This window comes from Nomascus leucogenys, chromosome 8 (assembly GCF_006542625.1).
Source record: "Nomascus leucogenys isolate Asia chromosome 8, Asia_NLE_v1, whole genome shotgun sequence".
NCBI lineage: Eukaryota > Metazoa > Chordata > Mammalia > Primates > Hylobatidae > Nomascus > Nomascus leucogenys.
In genome coordinates this window covers 92180331-92199018 of record NC_044388.1, presented here as the reverse complement: position 1 = coordinate 92199018, position 18688 = coordinate 92180331, and the positions used below count along the sequence as shown (strand labels likewise).

General features: G+C 44.6%; 1 protein-coding gene across 1 annotated transcript in view; it reads right to left on the bottom strand.

Moving 5' to 3' along the window:
• Nucleotides 1-17521, bottom strand: part of PAPPA (pappalysin 1) — a 247286-nt gene extending 229765 nt beyond the window's left edge. The window contains exon 1 of the mRNA XM_003264052.4: nt 16725-17521. Coding sequence (XP_003264100.2) covers nt 16725-17139 — 415 coding nt within the window. The 5' untranslated portion in view covers nt 17140-17521. The remainder of the gene's footprint in view (nt 1-16724) is intronic.
• Nucleotides 17522-18688: the final 1167 nt, after the last annotated feature.

The window sequence follows — 18688 nt, the reverse complement described above, 5'->3', positions numbered from 1 at the left end:
TTGTTTTACAAGGGGAGTGGGAATATGATAGGTACATGTCGAAAATGCTTTGGAAACTGAAACAACCCCATACCACAAGGGCGTTCTGCTACATCATACATCCAGAGGCATACACAGAACATGAAGGCTCAGCATCACTAAACAAGGGCTTTGGGAGGCTGTGGGAAAAGAGAGTCCCAGAAGCTAAGTGACTGGCAGCTCCCTTCTCTGGTCCCACCTAAGCCTGCCTTTTCCCAAAGAAAGGCTTCCATTTCAAACTTTCTGTTGTTTTTCCAGTACCTGCTAACCTAAGGGTAGAAACTGTTATTGATCTAAAATACTACTGTTGATAAAGGAGCCTCTGGTAGTCTAGATCCAGACTCAGAGCACTACCAGGAATATTTATGTGATAGAACTATGCAGGCAGAACACTTTAACTTTTCAAATTGGTTTTCAATGAGTGGTCTTCACACTCTACTCTGTGGAAGCGTACGGGTCAGTGAAGATGTCTCAGGGGATTTTTTTTTTTTTAAGAACTCAGAGCAGCATAAAAACAAGAATTGGAAACCCCTAACTCTTCCTCCAGTCCTAGCACAAAGCCTGGTAAATGGAAGATTACATTTGTTGAAGAATGGAAAGATGGATGGACAGATGAATGGATGGATGGATAGATGGATGGATAGCAGAAAAGAAGAAAGAAAAGAAGGGTGGATGAATTAGGGAATGAATGGGGATGAAAAGGGATGGATTGATGGAAGGGTGGATGGAAGGAAAAAAGGAAGAGAGGGAGGGAGTGGGGGGAGGTAAGGGGGTAGGGAGGAAGGAAGAAAGGGAGGGAAGGAGAGTTAATAGATGGGTAATGGATGGAAGAGTAGATTGATGGAAGGGTGGATAGGTGGCTGGATTTGTGGATTCACGGTCAAAGTCCATAGTGAATACTTATGGGCAGGACCACTTCAGGCCACATTGGAAGTGAACTTGCCTATTTAAAAACTCAGAGAAACTCAGAAAGCAGAGTTTGAATAAACAAAGTTGTAGATTATATTTCTAAGAAATAAACTAATTCTTCCTCAGAGGAAAAAAAGGTCCAAATTCTATTTACTCCAACAAGGGTACAGATGAAGGAAAGTGCAATTGCTCAGTCTGATATGACAACTCAACATCAACATTCTCATTTTCACAGATCCCCTACAGTGTTCATATTTTAGAGCTGGGAACAAGCTTCAGGAAATGACCTGGTATGCCCCCTGTTTTTCAGCATGTAAGTCACCATTTCGGGGACATAGATCCCTTTAAGAAACTAAAAAGAACTTTGACTCCAGAAAAATGTGCACAACCTCAAATTTTTACAGAAAATGTCTTTGGGTTTACAAATCAAGTACTTCTGAACCCAAGTGCAAAAACTCCCCTATCCTCTGTTCATCTAAAATAGGAGTGCTATTCTGATATTTCACTTGGTACTCGTATTCATAAGGAAATAAACGATAATTATATTAACCAAAATACTAAGTCATAACATCAGCAATCGATCATGATGCTGTTGTAACTGAGACCTCACTCTTGGCCTCACGCAATCCATTCTCCACATAGTAGTCAGAGTGATCTTTGGAAACCATAAACCAGATCCAGTAACTCCATTGTTTGAAGCTCTCTGATAACTTCCTGGCACACTAGATTAAAAAAAAAAAAAATCTAGTGCGCCATCCTCCTCCTCTTATATTCTAGGTGAAGATTGCAAGAGGAGCATGGACACATCCCTTACAATTCCACCTAGCTCTTAGCAGCTCTAAGAATAGTTTGGAGAGGTTAGGTGTGGTGGCTCACGCCTGTAATCCCAGCACTTTGGGAGGCCAAGGCGGGCGGATCACCTGAGGTCAGGAGTTCGAGACCAGCCTGGCCAACATCATGAAGCCCCGCCTCTAATAAAAATACAAAAATTAGCTTGGCGTGGTGGCAGGTGTCTGTAACGCCAGCTACTTGGGAGGCTGAGGCAGGAGAATTGCTTGACCTCGGGAGGTGGAGGTTGCAGTGAGCCAAGATTGCGCCACTGCACTCCAGCCTGAGTGACAGAGTGAGACTCCATCTCAAAAAAAAAGAATGGGTTTGGAGAGGCTGAAGGACAGCCACAGGGAAGGGACTTAAAGCTAGCATAGATGGTATACTGGTTCACTGGAAAGAAAGAGAGGCAGAGAGATAGGGAAAGATGATAAGCATATACATTTCAATAGGTAACTGGTTAGCTCAGAGAGATCAGGGCCATATCTTACAGTTAATGCCACTCACAATGTGTCTGCCTTTACTGTTTGGTCTTTCTAAGGCCTATGCTATTAATTCTCAAAGCACCTTTTCTTCACAGCACTCACATTCAATCACCTTATCTTATTCCTTATTTGGAGCCATCTCTAATCTGTTCGTTCATTTAACATTGTTTACCCAGCCCTCACCGACATGCCTAGTATTGTGCGAAGTAATAGGAATAATGCAGAGATGAAGACCAAAATGGTCTCTGCTCCAAGCTCAGAGACAATTGGGGAGAAACAGACAGATACCAAGGAAATCACAATAGACTGTGATAAATGCTATGAGGTGGGAAGATAAGGAGTTGTATTGGCTTGATGCAGATGGTGATGGATATTGGATTGTCCAATAATTTCCTAACACCATGCTCCTAAAAGATACTCTGGGTAAGTATTTACAGCTGAGGCATGAATCCAGAAGTGTTGATTGTTCTCATTTGATTTATGGCTATATGTTTCAAATTACATACATGGCTATACCCCCACACAAGGCAGAGCACACACTCTATATACATACACATTCATTTCATGAACAAGTCCCCAATCCTCCAGGTGGAAAAGATCACTTATGCCTTTGAAATTTCAGAGCGGTTTTTCGCTCTCATGATAAACATGGGTGTTTCATAACATAGTGTTTCTGCTCTGTGCTTCCCCAGGACTCTGTTAATTGCTTAGTTATAGCAGTTACCATGATGTCATCTATCTGTTTACCAGTCTGCTTCCACCACTAGGACTGGGAGTTCCTCAAGGCATGGAAATATGCCTTGTCCTTCTTTTTAATTCTCATCTCCTAACTCAATGTATAATATATAAAAATTGCTTAATAACTACATATGAAATAGCAGGGTGAATGGTTAGAAAGAAGGAAGAAATGAAGGAACATTTACCTTTCCTCATAAACTTTCACTTCCCATTGAATCTTAAAGAATGTCTAGGACAGCAGATTGGCACGAGTTCTTTAAAAAAGTTATTAAACAGCTGTATGATGTTTTCTAATAATCTTACTAATATAAACCCATAGTTATAACTATCACCCCACACTGTAAAGGAAAATAAAGTGACCCAGTGGAAAGAGCATTGATGTGGAAGTCAACAGATCTAAATTTTAGTTTCAATTTTGCTGCCAATTTGCTGCTTAACCTTACTCACTTAGCTTAGCTTAATTTAACAGCTAAACATCCATGGATCTCAGTTTCTCAGTCTGTAAACTGAGCAGATTTGATAAAGCAGTTTCTGTTACTCCAGCTTTAGAATTTGGGAAAGGGAAGGTCAAGATATTGCATTTGTTTTTAGCAGATTTAATCAGCCTCTTGGGGGGCTGTTCTGTAAAGGGGTCATCCTGAGAGCTTAATACTGGCTCTATCAAGGCTTAATCAGCTCTGATGATAGTCACCTAAAAATCAGCCTTGTTATTCCAGAGTCACTGTTCTATTTATTCAAAACCCCATATTCACTCAGCATGGTCACCCACATAATTCCAAGATTTGCCTGAGAATGCATCAGGGCCCTCATCAGAGGATGACAAGGAGGCTCCATTGAGCATATCTGGGGAAGCATGTCCCAGGCACTGATTCTCAAAACAAGAATCCAAAAACATTTTTGGCAAACAGAGTATCTTTGAAATAAGTATAAAATTGGTCCTCCTTATCTGTAGCCTCTGCATCTGCGGATTCAACCAAATTCAGACTGAAAATATTGCAGAATATATTAAAATATAATACTTAATAAAAATAATACAAATAATACCACATAACAACTATTTATATAGTATTAACATTGGATTATGTACTATAAATAACCAAGAAATGATTCAAAGTATATGGGAGGATGTGTGTGGGTTATTCACAAACACTATGCCATTTTACATTGGGGACTTGAGCATCCTCAGATTTTGGCATTGAGGGAGTTGATCCTGGAACCAATCCCCCGTGGACACTGAGAGACAACTGTATATCTCCTAAAGGACTAGTTAAAGGTGGGAAATGCTCTAATGGATGTAAAATGTCTTTCTGTTTGAAAATCACCTGCAAATAAAATATACTTTGCATATCTGAGATTTCTTAGCCAATCTTCTTGAAATCTTATAATGTTCATTCAGATTTTTCCTCTATTTCTTCCTCTATCCCTCCCTCTCTTCCTTCTTTACCTTTCCATTCTACATTCTTCAAATGTTTGCATTAGCCACTGGGGGGCACCACCATTCATTCATTCAGTCATTCATATATTCATTCTCTCATGGAACATTTACTGAGTAATTGCGGTGTTCCAAGCAATGTGTCAGGCCTTGAGGATGAAGAGAGATAAAATTAAACTGGTGTGGATTAGAATTCCAGGTTCACCACCCATTAGCCATGGGTACTTCAGGGAGTCATGCAACTTTATAACCCAGTTTCAGAGTGTTCAAAGTGTAGCATTCAGCATAGTGCCAGCACATAGTAAGTGCTTATTATAAGCTAGCTGCTTTCATTACTGTTATTACTGCTGAGAATGTGTCTTCTCTCCTAGGGGTATATAAACAGTGGATAGAGAATTCCAGATCCTGAGGTCATCACAAGGTCTCACAAGATCAAGGAAAATCAAGGAAAGCAGATAGAAAGCCCCACAAACAGAAAGGAGGGAAATGGGTGAAGACTCAAGCAACAGATATGACTGCCAGGACACTTGCGGCTCAGAAGGACACTGATAAGGGGGAGAGAGGGTAATCTGAGAGGCAAGCAAAGCTTAAGATTATGTGCTGCCGTGCACACACAAAACAAATGTTTTGCAAACAGGCACAGGGCTGAGAGGCGAAGATCAAGGCCAAAATGTGGCTTGGATTAGAAAGCCCGATGTGAGAGCTCAGAAGGCCCTTAAATACACTATTCCCCTCCCCCTTCTGTTTTGGAAGGCCAGATTTCTTTTCCCTTCTGACTTCTTTGCTCAGGGGTAAATGGAATTAACCACTGTGTAATGTTTCTGACGGTGACGCACATGCTAGGTCATGTGCTTTGGTTACGTAATGCAACATGCCTAAGGTTCCTGAGCTCTTTCTCCCAGAATTATTAGATATTCAACTGGTTCTCTTATCCAGTCATCCATTTATTAAACAAAAATACATATAGCCCTTTTATAGGTCAGAGAGAGGCAATAGAGAACTTGAGATGGATAAGATCTCAAATATGTACACAATTAAATGTCATAATTCCAGGTATTTTGATAAAAGTGTGCAGAAAGCATAGTGGGAACAGATGAATAAGGTAGGGAACAAGTTACACTTTGGGGAAGTTATGAAGGGCTTCTCAGAAGAGAGAAAACTCTGGCAAAATCCTGTAAAGGCATAAAAATTCTGCAAAATAGTACACTGGAAATAGAAGATAAGCCAAGTAAAAAAAGTGATAATTAAAAAGCCAGGTGCATTTGGGGAAACTTCAAATAATTCAGATTCTATTGAAGATCTTTTAGCTAGAAGTGACAGAATCAGATTTGCATTCTGGACAGATGTGACTGTTGGATGTTGGTGAGCAGGTTGAAGGGAGTGCAGGGATTGAATTTCAGAGAAGTGGGCATTATAATACTAGGGAAATAGTCACAGAAAGAAAAAGGATTTAAGGTACAGAGAAGAGAGGTTGGCTATAAACATTATAAGGAAGCAGGAGAGTCAGGAATTGATGACTGATTGAATATGGTGGATGATGTAATATAGAGTGGGTGACACCAATCAAGATGAGGATGCAAGGAATTTTGGAGGGAAGATGATTGTTTCGGAAGTGTGGAGTTTGTAGAAAGTGCTAACATTTCCAGTGGACAGGTGGATCTGTGAGTCTGGAGCCCAGTGGAGTCTGGACAAATAATGACCATTAGTAGACAGATGGGTAATTAATCTATGGGAAAGGGTGTAAAGTCAGGAGACAAGTGGACCCAGACCTGGCTTAAGACTTTAAAGTATCTACCAATGGAGGATCTACCAATGTAGAAGTAACATTCTAAGTTGTCTGCTTTGTGACACAAAGCTTTTGGGCAGTCATGCAAGAGTATTTACCAATGGAAGAGTAACATTTTAAGTTGTTATCAGTCAATGGTACTCGTCTTTACCCAGTTTGGTCACTGACTTGGACAAGCCACTTTCCTCATCAACCCTCAGTCCCTCATCTATGAAATAAATGGCTTGGATGAGTCCTTTGGACTTTGACACACCTTGTTTCTTTCGACTTAAATGAAGATTACTTCACAAAACTGAGTATCACATTTATCAATGTTTTATGTTTTCTGCCTGGGTGCCTTGCATCTTAAGATTAGCCTATTAACACAGCCTTCTCTCTTCCTTCGTCAGCCTCTGAGCTGAAAGATCTGCAGTCACACCGGGGAAAATAACCCCCTCCACACAAATGCATTTGGCCATATTCTGCCGAGCCACCCTTCATGTTCACAGAGCAACAGGAATGGATATGGGACAGGCATAGGAATAACTTGTTGATTACAAGGATAATAGGTACGGGTTGGACCACTGGCTTCCTAAACACACAAGGCTATATCAGGGCTCAGCAACTAGTGGTACGCTGCCCCTACTCACATACTTCGATATCCCAAGTTGTTACTGACCAGCTTTTATATCTTAGTTTCCTTCAAGTGGGTTGGAATCTGAGACCAGACCAGGGTTCTCTACAATCTAAAGTAGAAGAGGGGAACCTCTTATATTTTTCCAGGTTCTGTGGACCCTGGGTTTGTGGCAAATAATACCGAAAAACAAACATATTTTCTTTATCTTGTTTGGAGAAAACTCCAAGTGGTCAAAGCAAATAAGCTGGGTATGAGGAGCAGGAAGAGAGAGAAGGGGGAGGGAGTTGAGAGGAAGCAGAATATACTTCAGAGATGACAGTTCCAGGGATCCTCTGAAGGAAAATAGTCTGGAAAATGATGACAGACTCCAGAGTGTTGGTATTTTAATTCACTGAGTTGTCTGATTAAAATGATAAGCAATACTAAAAGGCCAGTGGTCTTTTCCAAAGTCCAGGAATTTGTCTGGAATGGCCTTTATATCCTAAGAAATTACAAAATATGAATATGCTAGCATTCGCCCAGTAAGTGATGACTGGGAGTCACTCAGCAAGTTTTCTGGATATTTGTGGGGGCTAGAACTAGTTATATTATTAATAGGATGGATTCCAGCTATCAGGAAGTACCAATATTCCCCAAATAATGTCTTCAGTCAGTCTTAGAAATTCTACCACTGGTACATTGCTTTGTGACACGAAGCTTTCTGGGCAGTCCTAAAAGAGTATCCACCAATGGAGCAGTAACATTCCAAGTTGTTACCAGTCAATGGTACTTAGCAAGAAGGTGTACCATCTTCTTTTTTCCCCAGTGTTGCTGAGGTGTGGAAGCCGAAAATATGTCCACACTTGGCCCCTGAGGGTGACAGGCACAGGCACCACCTAGTGGAGGAAAATACACCAGAAAAGGAAGAAAACTGGAACAATTGCCAACTTCATGGTTTTGTCTGAGGACAGCCTTGATGAGGATTATAGAATCCTAGGAAGTGTCCGTGGAAGTGTCTTTAGTGCAAATAATCCCTACAGTACCACAAAGTTCAGATGTGAAAATTGGTTCTGAGAGGGAGAGTGACTTGCCTAAAGTCACACAGCAAGCTAGTGCTAGAACTGACATCTCCTAGCTCAAAGCGCATTGCTCCTCCTTTTGCGATACACCGTGGACTTCTTCAGAGAGCCTCAGGCCTGCTCATAGGTCTCTTATTCAATGCTACTCTCATGATGGCCTCCCTTGACCACTCTTTTCAAATCTCACTCCTCACTCCTCCTGCATCCCCACTCCCACACAGCATTCCTAGACTTACTTCTCAACTTTTTCTTTACAAACATTCACCTGACCTTATGGGATATATATGCTTATTCATTTATAGTCTGTCTCTACCTTCTCCCCAACACCCACTGCCCAGAATATAAACTCCCTGAGGGTGGAGATGTTTCTCTCTTTTGTTGACTGCTCTGTCCTCAAGGCCTAAAACTGTACCCAGCACAGAGCAGAAACTCAAAAAATACTTGTTGCATGCTTGGGCAGGAAATAGACAAATTTTACCTGGTCTCTTGTTCTTTGTAAAAAAAATCTCAGAAATACAATGAGCATGCACTATTTTTTTTTTAAATGACACAATAATGTGTTTATCTTGTTTGCCTTTCATTTTAGTTGTTTAAATTTTTGTTTTTATGTTAAATGACAGCAATAACTCTTTCCTGAGTTGTAAGGGAGGAAGAGGCAATTCCTGGCTTTGCCAAAAGAGATAAGTATGTCTAACTCCTAGAGTTATTGAGATTATTAGAAATAATGCATGGCAATGGCTGGCACACATAATACTGATATGAGTTAACGTTTGCTGGGTTACTGCATGGTCTAGATTCCATTACTAAGCATTTTCCACATGGAGGCCCAGTTAATCTTCAAAACAACCCTATGAAGTAACAGCTAGTATTATCTGCACTTTACAGAGGGGAAAAGTGAAGCTTGGAGATACTAAGTAACTTGGCCAAGGTCACACAACCAGCAGGTGCAATAGTCAGGGTTTGACCAGGCAGTTTGATTCCTGAGTCCTGTGATCAACCATTGCAAAATACTTCCTCAGTAAACATATGCTCCCGCAGGTCACTGCCCCAGGGCTCTAGAAGGCTCTAGAATTGCTCTCCAGGTAGTTAGGGATGGACAGAAATAAGGAACCAGAAAAACGAGAACTAAGGGTATGTGGACCTGTGAGTATATGAGTATGTGTGTGTGTATTGTCACAATACTTCTGGGCCTGTCACAATCAATAGCAGATCCCATAAAATTCTCATGAACAGGGCCAAAGATGCTAAACGTTTCACAATATGTAGGGCAGTCCCATACAGCAAATAATTTTCTCACTCAAAAGCTTCTTATTGCAGAGCAAGCCTCCACTTGCCCCTTCTCCATGCTCCTCCTAATGCTCCCCTCATCACTTTTATTCCCCTCAGGTTCTCCCTGGATAATAATTTTCACTTGAGTTTGCAAGTGTATAGAGAGGAGGGGATGGGGAGCTCCTCAGATCTGAAGCCTGGGCTGTGTCATGACTTTCAGCTAATCTTTGTGCGACCTTGGGGGAGTCCCTAACCCTCTCTAAGCGGTGGTCTCCGTATTTGCAAACCTTTCAGGTCACAGAACACGCAGGGAACTGAGACTTCACTTCCTCCTGTGGCTCTCAAACACTTTTAGTATTTTTAACTTTTTATTATGGAAATCTTCAATCACACACCACAGCATGAACAAAAATGTATTAAAGCTCCAAGGTTTAATCACTTGGTTTCAACAATTGTTATCAGTTTGCTAATCTCTCACCTACCACTAATCCCGGAACCTTTTTTTTTTTTTTCTGGAGATTTTTAAACAAATAAACAAACAAAATAGACAAAACATAATTTTACCCACAAGTACTTCAGTATGCATTTCTAACAAATTAGGATCTTTAAAAAAAATCATAAGAACAACATATATCACACCTATCAAGATTAATAACCCCTCAATATCAGTCCGTGTCCATTTAATCTCTTTGTAATGGAGGAACATATTCCTTTAAACATAAGTTTGTAGAATCACACAATTTAAGAGGAATAAGGCGAAGGGAAGGAGAGAGGCAGAGTCCTGCTTTTTACCCTTGTCCCAGAAGTGCCCTACGATTGCGGGGCACAGTTTGAAAGTCCCTATTTCACCCCTGACCCTCCTTTTGCATCCTGAGAACACTGAGGTCCAGAGAGAAGCAGTAAATGGTCAAGGTCATAAAGCAGTAAGTGGCAGGATTTGGCAGACTTATGAAGTCCCAACATCAAAGAACTCCAGTGAGGTCACAGGCATGAAAAGGTTTGCTAACTCCATCACTGTTTATCATCTACAGTGTGAATGATGATAATAAAAGCACCTTTCCAGGAATGATCCTGATTGCACTAATCCCTCACATCTTCTTACCTTCTAGCTCCTCCTAACCATGCTGACCCGTGCACTGTGGTCTGACCTCAGCCAACAGCTTCTCCCGGCATTGTCTCACCTGGTCCCATGACAGCCCATGAGATGGGGACATTGAGAGTAACTATCCCCAAAACCCTCTCCCCTGAGGCCCCAGTGGTTAAGTCAGAGACCACAGGTCACACAGCTTAGAGGAAGCCAAACCAGGACCTGAACTCTGACCTCCTAATTCCCACTTACAGATCTTCAAACAAGCCAAGGAACTTACAAGTCAGTTCTCAGCTGCTGGTGTCAGAATCACAGTTGAGTATTTCCAGTAACTGCATCAAGGCAAGAAGCAGAGCTCTTACTGCAGTAAGAAGAAAGTTAGAAGAACCTTAGGGAAAGGGAACTAAGTTCTAGAGAAGGGGCAACTGGTGAGGAGAGAAACAAATGCCTACCGGATTCCCCAGGCCTCAGCCACAGGTAGATAAGAGACAAGCTTATATAGAGGGAGTCCTCCTACCTCTAGCACCTGGAGATTTTCTCATTTCCTCATTGGAGACACCTGCAGCCAGTGCTGGTTTTAGAGGGATCTCAAGGTGAGGGGTTTTGAAGTAATAGGAACACACATCTTTCTAAAGGACTAGCCCAGGGCAAAGTGAATGGTGAATGCCTCACAGCTGAGCTTCCCTTTCTTATCATCCTTCCCGTTCAAAGAGCCTTCTCTCTTCAAAACTCTGAGAGAGCTTCATTTGACATCAGGTGCATCCTGTAAAGGTGGGGACCATCATGGTTCCACACAGGAATGGCACTGGAAAAAATGAAATGTCAGGACCTGTGGCACCCAGGGATTTGGAGAGAACAGAGGAATTCAGGATGGAAGAGGGGTCCTTCAGAGCTGGGGCACCAGAACTTCCCTAAATGCTTAGCTACTACCCAGCTCAGTAAGCAGGGAACATCACTTCCCCTTTGGGCCTCTGCAGAACAAGGGGATGTCAGAATACATCAGTAATTATTTTCACTAGTGGTCCTTCAACATTACCTGAGAAGGCCTTGGGAAACACGCATTCCCAGGCCAATCCCAGACCCACAACATCAGAATCCTTGGGGTGTAGCCTGGGCAGAAGGATGTTTTAAAAGCTGGTTATTCCAGGTGCATCCAGGAATGGAAAGTGCTGGACTGAATGATCTCTCAGACCATTTAGAGGGGATCATCTGTGAATACAGTTTAATTTTGTGTGACCCTGGTCCTCAACTTTCCTGTTGCACAGTGAGCTGTTTGACTCAGATGATCACCGAGTTCATGTCCAGGCTGGCCATACCCAACCCACACTCCCGAGTTCCATATCTCTGGACCTCAATTTTGCCTTTCTCTGTACAGGGAAAAATGGGAGGTGCTTTCCCAGGTTTCATAGCCTTTATCACTTCTATTTGTTCACTGAGTGGCAGCTCAAGGGAAGGTGAGAGTTTGGGGAGCACCTGGCGAAGGAGCAAGAAGCCGACAGGAGATCTGTGTGGCTTCCTTTTCTGGAGGTGCTTGCTCTCTCTGAATGCTAACTTGTTTTCCTGTTTACAGGTCCCAGTGGTTCTGGGCCTCCTTTGGCTCTTATTACTGAGGGGTCATCCTAGCATGTCAAAGAGGAGAAGATCAAAGTGAAAGAAAGGTATTTGAAGGAGTCTAATTGTTCCCCAAGATACGTTATCTACTCTAGAGAGACACCCCAGCAACTCAAGAGGGGAAGCCTTACAAACAGTCCCCACTTTTTGAAAGCCAAAGTCGGAAACTGGAAAAAGAGATGCAGCTACTTCCTAGATTCAGCTACCCTTGACTGAGTCCCTAATTCAAGTTGACACTGCACTGTGTACTTCTTGCATGTTTATTTCATTGAAGTATCCTGATGTCATTATGCCCATTTTATAGATAAGTAAACCAAGGGATAGATGGATGAAGTGACTTGACTCAAATTACACAGCATGTAAGAGAAATTCCAAGCCTGTCTGTCTGATAATTTGATGTGAAAAGAAAAACAGATCTGCCAGGTTTCATCCAGGGCTTCAGTTGAGATTTATACCCATTTCTCACCCTCTTCAATATGTAGGTATATGGTTGACACGTAGAGACGCAGAAAGGAATGGAAAAGTTCCACAGAAAGATTAAGGAAGAGCATGTGAATCATTTCGTCTCTCTCCAAAAAGACTGCTGACAGAGGAAACAAGGACTTGGGTTCACATCTAAGCTCTGTCCACTGAGAACCTGTGGGTCTTTAGACCAAGTCATTTCAACTCTCTGAAACTCAGATTCCTCTTTCGTGAAGTACATGCGATGATACACACTTCTCAGGGTAGTTGTGAGGGCAAAACATGCTGGCACAAGGAAAGTGCCCAGCATCGTCAAGGAAGCACCCAGGTAGAGTTGGATTTCTTCATACCTTTGAGTATTCCCCAGTCCAGAAAGCCAAGACTGAGATATTTGGAAAATCATGTCAATAAGAATGAAGTTTGTTGAGCACTTACTACATACCAAGTCCAGTTTTAAGTACCTTCCACGTCCAAGTTCTCTTAGCATTTACACAACTCTATGAGATAAGTACTTATGCCATCATCACTCCATACATGAGGAAGGTGAATGAAGTCCAGAGAAGTCAACTAGCTTTCCTGCCCAAGGTCACACAGTTAGTTAGGGGCAGAGATTCCACTTAGGTAACCTGGCTACTAAAACTGAGTTCTAACTATTACAGTATTCTAGATCCTAGGTAGGACTACAGATATTGGAGAAAAGCCTTGTTAATATATGGACTCCTAGCCATATACTTAAACCCAAACTTCACTGTTACAGCAATGCTGAAGTGGAGAAAATGTGGGTACTCTTTTTTGAGGGTTGGGTGGATACTAGGAAGTGGGGGCTGCAGAAGGGAAGGAAAAAAAGATTCTTGGGAGTAACCAGCACACTTAATCCAGTCCAACCATTAGAACAAAAGAAAAAAGGCCAGCAAGCAGAGGTGCTGGATGGGATTCAGGTAAATCCTTTTCTCCTTCTGAGCAGGAATTCCGAATCACTAAGGGAAGGGGAGTGGGACAGGGGTGGGAGGAGGGCAGTACTTGTGGGGTCCACATTTCACTTATCTAACAGGTCAGGAGAAACTTTAACAAGATTAACTGCTGCTCAAGGCCTCTGCTCGATGGAGCAAATTGAGTCTTTTGTTTTCCTTTTTCTTTCAAACTGGAGGGGTGTTGAAGGGGCAGTTGGGGATCAGGAACAGGGGTCTGGTTCCTCCTGCCTGGTGTGGTACAAAAGCAAAGGGATGTGTCAGAAACAACCCCTCATCCCCTGACTTGAAAGGGAGCCCAAATTGCTATGCATGAAGGCTGAAGGCTGTGTGTGGGTGGTGGGTCCGTGTGGGGTGAGAGGTGATGGTGTTTATGGGACACATTCTCTCAGCGGTGCAGGGGGCAAGGCCTGGAAGTCAGATGCCAGGGATTAAATCCTAGTTCCTGCCGCTAAGGAGCTGTGTCATCCAGCACACACCCCTCTCCTCTCTGTGTGTCTCTCTCCCCATTCGGCCAAAAGGGAAACTGGCTTGGGTAAACTCTGAGGACCCTTCTCACAGTAGCCTTAAAGGATTCTTCAATCCTAAAGACCATCCACTGGTGGACCCTCCAGAGAATCCTACACATAGGCACTTTCTAACTTTGGCTTTGTTTTCGCCTGCATAAGCCTTTCCTTTTTTTATGTATTAACATATATATTTTTCTCCTTTCCTTTCAGAAAAATAAAAGGCATGTTTTCTGAGCTTCAGAAGCAAACTGCTCCTTCACTCCTTCCCCCTGTCTCTCCGAGCGCCTGTCTGAACTGGTGTCAGTGAAGTTTGAACCGGGGCAGAAATAGCATCCCGGGCGGATCTGGGAGCATAGCCCGCCTACCAGGAGCGGCAAGGCCTGCCTCTGCCAGACGACAGACCCGGTTAACAGCACCGTAAAATTAGACCTTTACGAAACCCAATTGAATCCTGCAGCAAAGAGTGATGTAAGGCAGCCTGGCCTGACAGCAAGACAGCAACTCTCTGCCTGAAATAGCAGCGCGGTCCCTGCTGAGCGATGACTGCTCTCTCAAGATAGGTGACCAGGGATTCCTAGGAAAGTGGCAACGCCCAGCCAGAGAAAGCCAGCAGAGGTCAGGCAGCAAACTGGGCACCTGAGGTCGCAGCGAGAGGGTGAGCCTTAGCACCGGATCCTTGCTGCCCACCTCGTTCCTGGCTCTCCCAGCCCAAACTTACACGAAGGAGGGAGCTGAAAAAGTACTTCTGCAAAGAACCTCTGTTTGTTTGCTTTTTAATTCAAGGAGAAGCAGGTTCTTTTTAGTCCAACAGCCTGTACCATGTGGAGGATATGCAGAATGAGTCTTTTCTGGCTCAGAGCCAGGTGTTTACACACCGCCAAATCTGGCTCCAACTCAACTAGGGGAGGGAAAAGAAATCCACCAGAATCCTCAGGAGAAAAGCTCCTGGCTTTCTGGTGCTACACGACAGCAGTGCTTATTTATTTATTTATTTTTTTCGTTTTGAGAGGAATGTTATTTCTACACATAAAATGGACCAGGCATTTTATACAAGCAATAATAACCTAATGCCCCCCATCCAATTAAAGTATTTTACTGCAACAATCTTTGTGTGAGAGAGTGAATGAGTGCTCAAGAGAATGCGTGTGAAGAGAGGCTCCTTGTCTGAATTACAGACATTTATAAAGCAGTCTCCTGTGGAATCCCAGGTGTTATATATATGTGTGTGTATATATATATATATATATATATATATATATATATATATATATACATGTATTTATGTAGACACCCTTACATAGTTAAAATGCATTCACTACCCTTTCACTGATGATGTCTGCATAACCCTGTGCTCTCCTCTCTCCAGGGAACGCCTTCCAAATCACTGGTACGACAGGTAAAGACTAGGAAAAACCAGACCTACAGATTAAAAAAAAAATCACCTCCAAGCAGCAGTCTCTTTGCTTTTTCACATGTTTGGAAAGAGAAGTCAACATACTACAGCCCTAAATTATCACCATCGTCATTATTATTATGGATAACGTCCCCTCTGTTCCAAATTAGACCCTCCTCTGGGCAAATAGGGCTTGCGAGTTAAAAGTGAATGAGTTCAGTTTCCTTCTTCTTCCCGGGAAAGAAAAAAAAAAAAAAAAGGAAAAATAGCATGCAATGACGTCAGTTGTGGGTTGTTGGGGGGAATCACTGTATCGCTCTCCTTTGATAGCTGGAAAGCGGGGGCTTTGGGAGACGTATTCTTGGGATAGCAGCAGAGTGTGGGTCTCCTAAAGGGGTCTTCATGTCAACTGGATAGTCAGTGCCACATCTGTGAAAGTCCAAGCCATGGAAAGACAGGAAGAAGCAGAACTGCCCGAAGAGCTCAGAGCTTTCCCTTCTAAGAAAGTGTGTGTGTGAGGGGGTGGGATCGCAAAACGCCTTCACACGTTTCCTGGCTGCAGTGAAGGGGGAACCCCTACTCTCACTTTAAGACGTCCCAGGACATGGCAAGATTGTTTGTGCAGAAAGGGAATCTCCCAGACAGAAAAGGCAAAACTTTCCTCCTCTCTCCAGCGCCGCCCCCACCTCCGCTCCCCAGTTTTATTAAAGGCATTTCCACAGATTCATTTACAGGGGGGAAAATGGATGCTGGAGCATTTCTAAGGTTTGCAATCCTCGCAAAGTGTCCGGTTTCACAGCGAAGGGGAGAGAGAGGGAGGCTGAGGAGGGAGAACTCAAATTCATTACGGGCTCTTAAAGTCCCAAATGAGAAAAGCGCCCCGTTTCGCAGCCGCGTCTGGGGAACGCTGGCGGGGTATGCGTTAGGAAGGTCTCGTCCCAGCCCCGAGTGACAGGCAATGGGCTTTAAAAGCTAGGACATGGGATGGCGTGGAGGGGGTGAGGGTGAGTCCCAGAGGCAGGCTTCAATCAGTGAGCAACTTTGGGGCACTTCGAGGACTTCTAAGTCCTGGCGATTACAACAACCTTGCCCTTGCCGGCTTTCAGGGGAATGGGGCCTAATGAAGGGGAGTTACCCCCATTAAAACGTCAAAGAAATCAACGGTCCCCAAGTCTCCTTTCACATGCATCTCAACTGGGTCATCCTCCCTTTCATCCCAAACGGAGAGAGTGCATCTGACCATTCGGAGCACGGGTTACGTGCCCTAGGCTCTCCGGGAACCAGCCCTCACTGGCCGAGGGTCCGCGGGGCCGCCAGGAGGGCTCCCCAGGTTCCTTCCAGGCATCGGGCAGCTACGCCTTCCGAGTGTGCCCATTCCACCGATGGGGCAAAGTGAGGCTCTCAGCTCGCCCGGATGTCTCTGCGCCGCTCGCGGGGCAGCTCCCGCACGGACACGCCCGCAAGCCCCCGACCCGCCCGACACCCGCGCCCAGACACCCGCGCGCCTCTGGGGCCGCAGGGACGGTGCAGCGCCCGCCGGGGCGCCCTCACCTACCTGTGATCACTGCCGGAGACCTCTGGCCCCCCTCCGCTCGCAGCCACACTTGCAGCGTGAACGCGTCCCGGGGCAGCTCGAGGTCGGCCCGGAGGCGCAGCTGCTCGCCTCGCCCGCTGAAATAGAGCGCCCGGCTCGGCGGGCTCGGCTCCTCGGTGGCGCCCCTCGCCTCCCGCTGCTGCCGCCGCCGGGGGACGCGCACGGCTTCCCAGGCACCGCCCGGCGGCGGCGGCGGCGGCGGCGAGGCGCGGCGGCCGCGGGCCGCCCGGGTGGCGCAGGTGGCCGGGCCGGCGGCGGGGCGCGGGGGTCGGCCGGCCCGCGGGTCTCTCCGGGCCCGGCGGGGACGCTCGGCCAGCCCGCAGCCTAGCGCGGCGCTCAGCAGCCCCAGGTGCAGCACCCAACTCCAGAGCCGCATGTCCGACGGTTCCCCCCGCCCCCCCTTCGCCCCTGCACCGCCGCCCGGAGCTGCCAGCTTTGGGAGCCTCGGCGCCTCGACTTTCTTCGCTTCTTCACCCTTCTTGGGCGAGCCCCCCCTTCCACTTGCTTTTTTCTTTTCTTTCTCGCTTTCCTCCTCAAGGTGTGTGCTCCACTCTCCCCACCTTTGAAAAATACAGCCCAACTCCTCCTGGTTGGCAATTAATTTCTCTCCCCGCTCCTTTATCTGCCTTATTTCCCCCCCTAACAGCTGGTTGCCTTCCTCCTTGTTTTATTTCATTTTATTTTATATGATTTCTCGCTCCAAAAAAAAGCTCCTCTAAGACTGATCCGCTGAATTCCCTCCCCCCAAAAGATGCTCTAATTTATTTATTTTTTGCGTCCTTTATAACACAAGCCACAGCCCCCTTCTCCCCCCCCAGTCCCCCCTCCCCTCCCTCCTTCTTCTCAAAATGAAAGGAAAGAGGGGGAAAAAATCCCTCAGAAGATGAGTAAACAAGCGTATGCTAATCTGCTCCCCAGCGCTCCACCTTCCCAATTGAATGAGTCCCTGTTAAAACTGCGGGGATCATGACTAATCAATCAGTTTGGAGAGGCCGAGCTATCCAGCTTTCCTTCACTTTGCCGTTTGCCTCCTTTCCTTCGCTCCCGCTTCTCCACCCCCTCCTTTTCTCTCTCTCTCTCTTTTTTTTTTTTTTAAGAAGACAATCTTAAAGTAACAATTTAATGAAATTCTGTACACACCCCCTTACGGTCCTCCCAGCTCTCCTCATTCCTGCTCAAAACACACATTCCTGTTTTTGTTTTGTTTTGCTTGCTTTTTTTCCCTCCCTCACTCCCCCCACTTATTATTATTATTTCTGATGGCAGGAGAAAAATCTGTCTCTTCTCTCAGGATTCCCTTTGCACTTTGCTGGTAAACCTCATCCTTTTCTATAGCACATAAAGAGTCTTGAAACTTGATTCTTAGATTTTTTTTTTTAATTCTCTCTCTCTCTCTGTCTCTCCCTCCTTCCCTCTCCCTCTCTTTCTCTTTTTCTCACTCTCTCCCTTACTCTTCTTCCCGCTTCCTCCCTCCTCTCCCTTTACCTCTTTCCCTCTTTTTTTTTGCTTCCCCTGTCCTTTTCGCTCTCAGAATTTCCTTAAAGTTGTACAATGATGAACCATTCCCCTCTTTTCTGAGCCCCCAGATAAGGCTGGCTTCAGCTAACCCAAATCTTTCCAAAGTTCTTATGGAATCATCAGAAGAAAATAGAAGAAAGGCACTGTCCAGGACATCTGCCTTTCAGAAGCCGTAGTCCTAGTACAACTGGGTCTCTGAATTCCTCCAAATACTCTTTAAAATACTCTGTTGGTCATTAGAAATTATTTTAATTTTATAGGAAGAAAATGAGAGAAAAATATTAATTTGCCTAATTTTTTCAACTTAAGCAATTCAGGTCTTCTGAAATTGTTTAAGTCACAGGTAAGGATCTGACCATTTGCTGCTTTGTAGGTCTGTTTTTGAACTGGGACATACATGTAATATA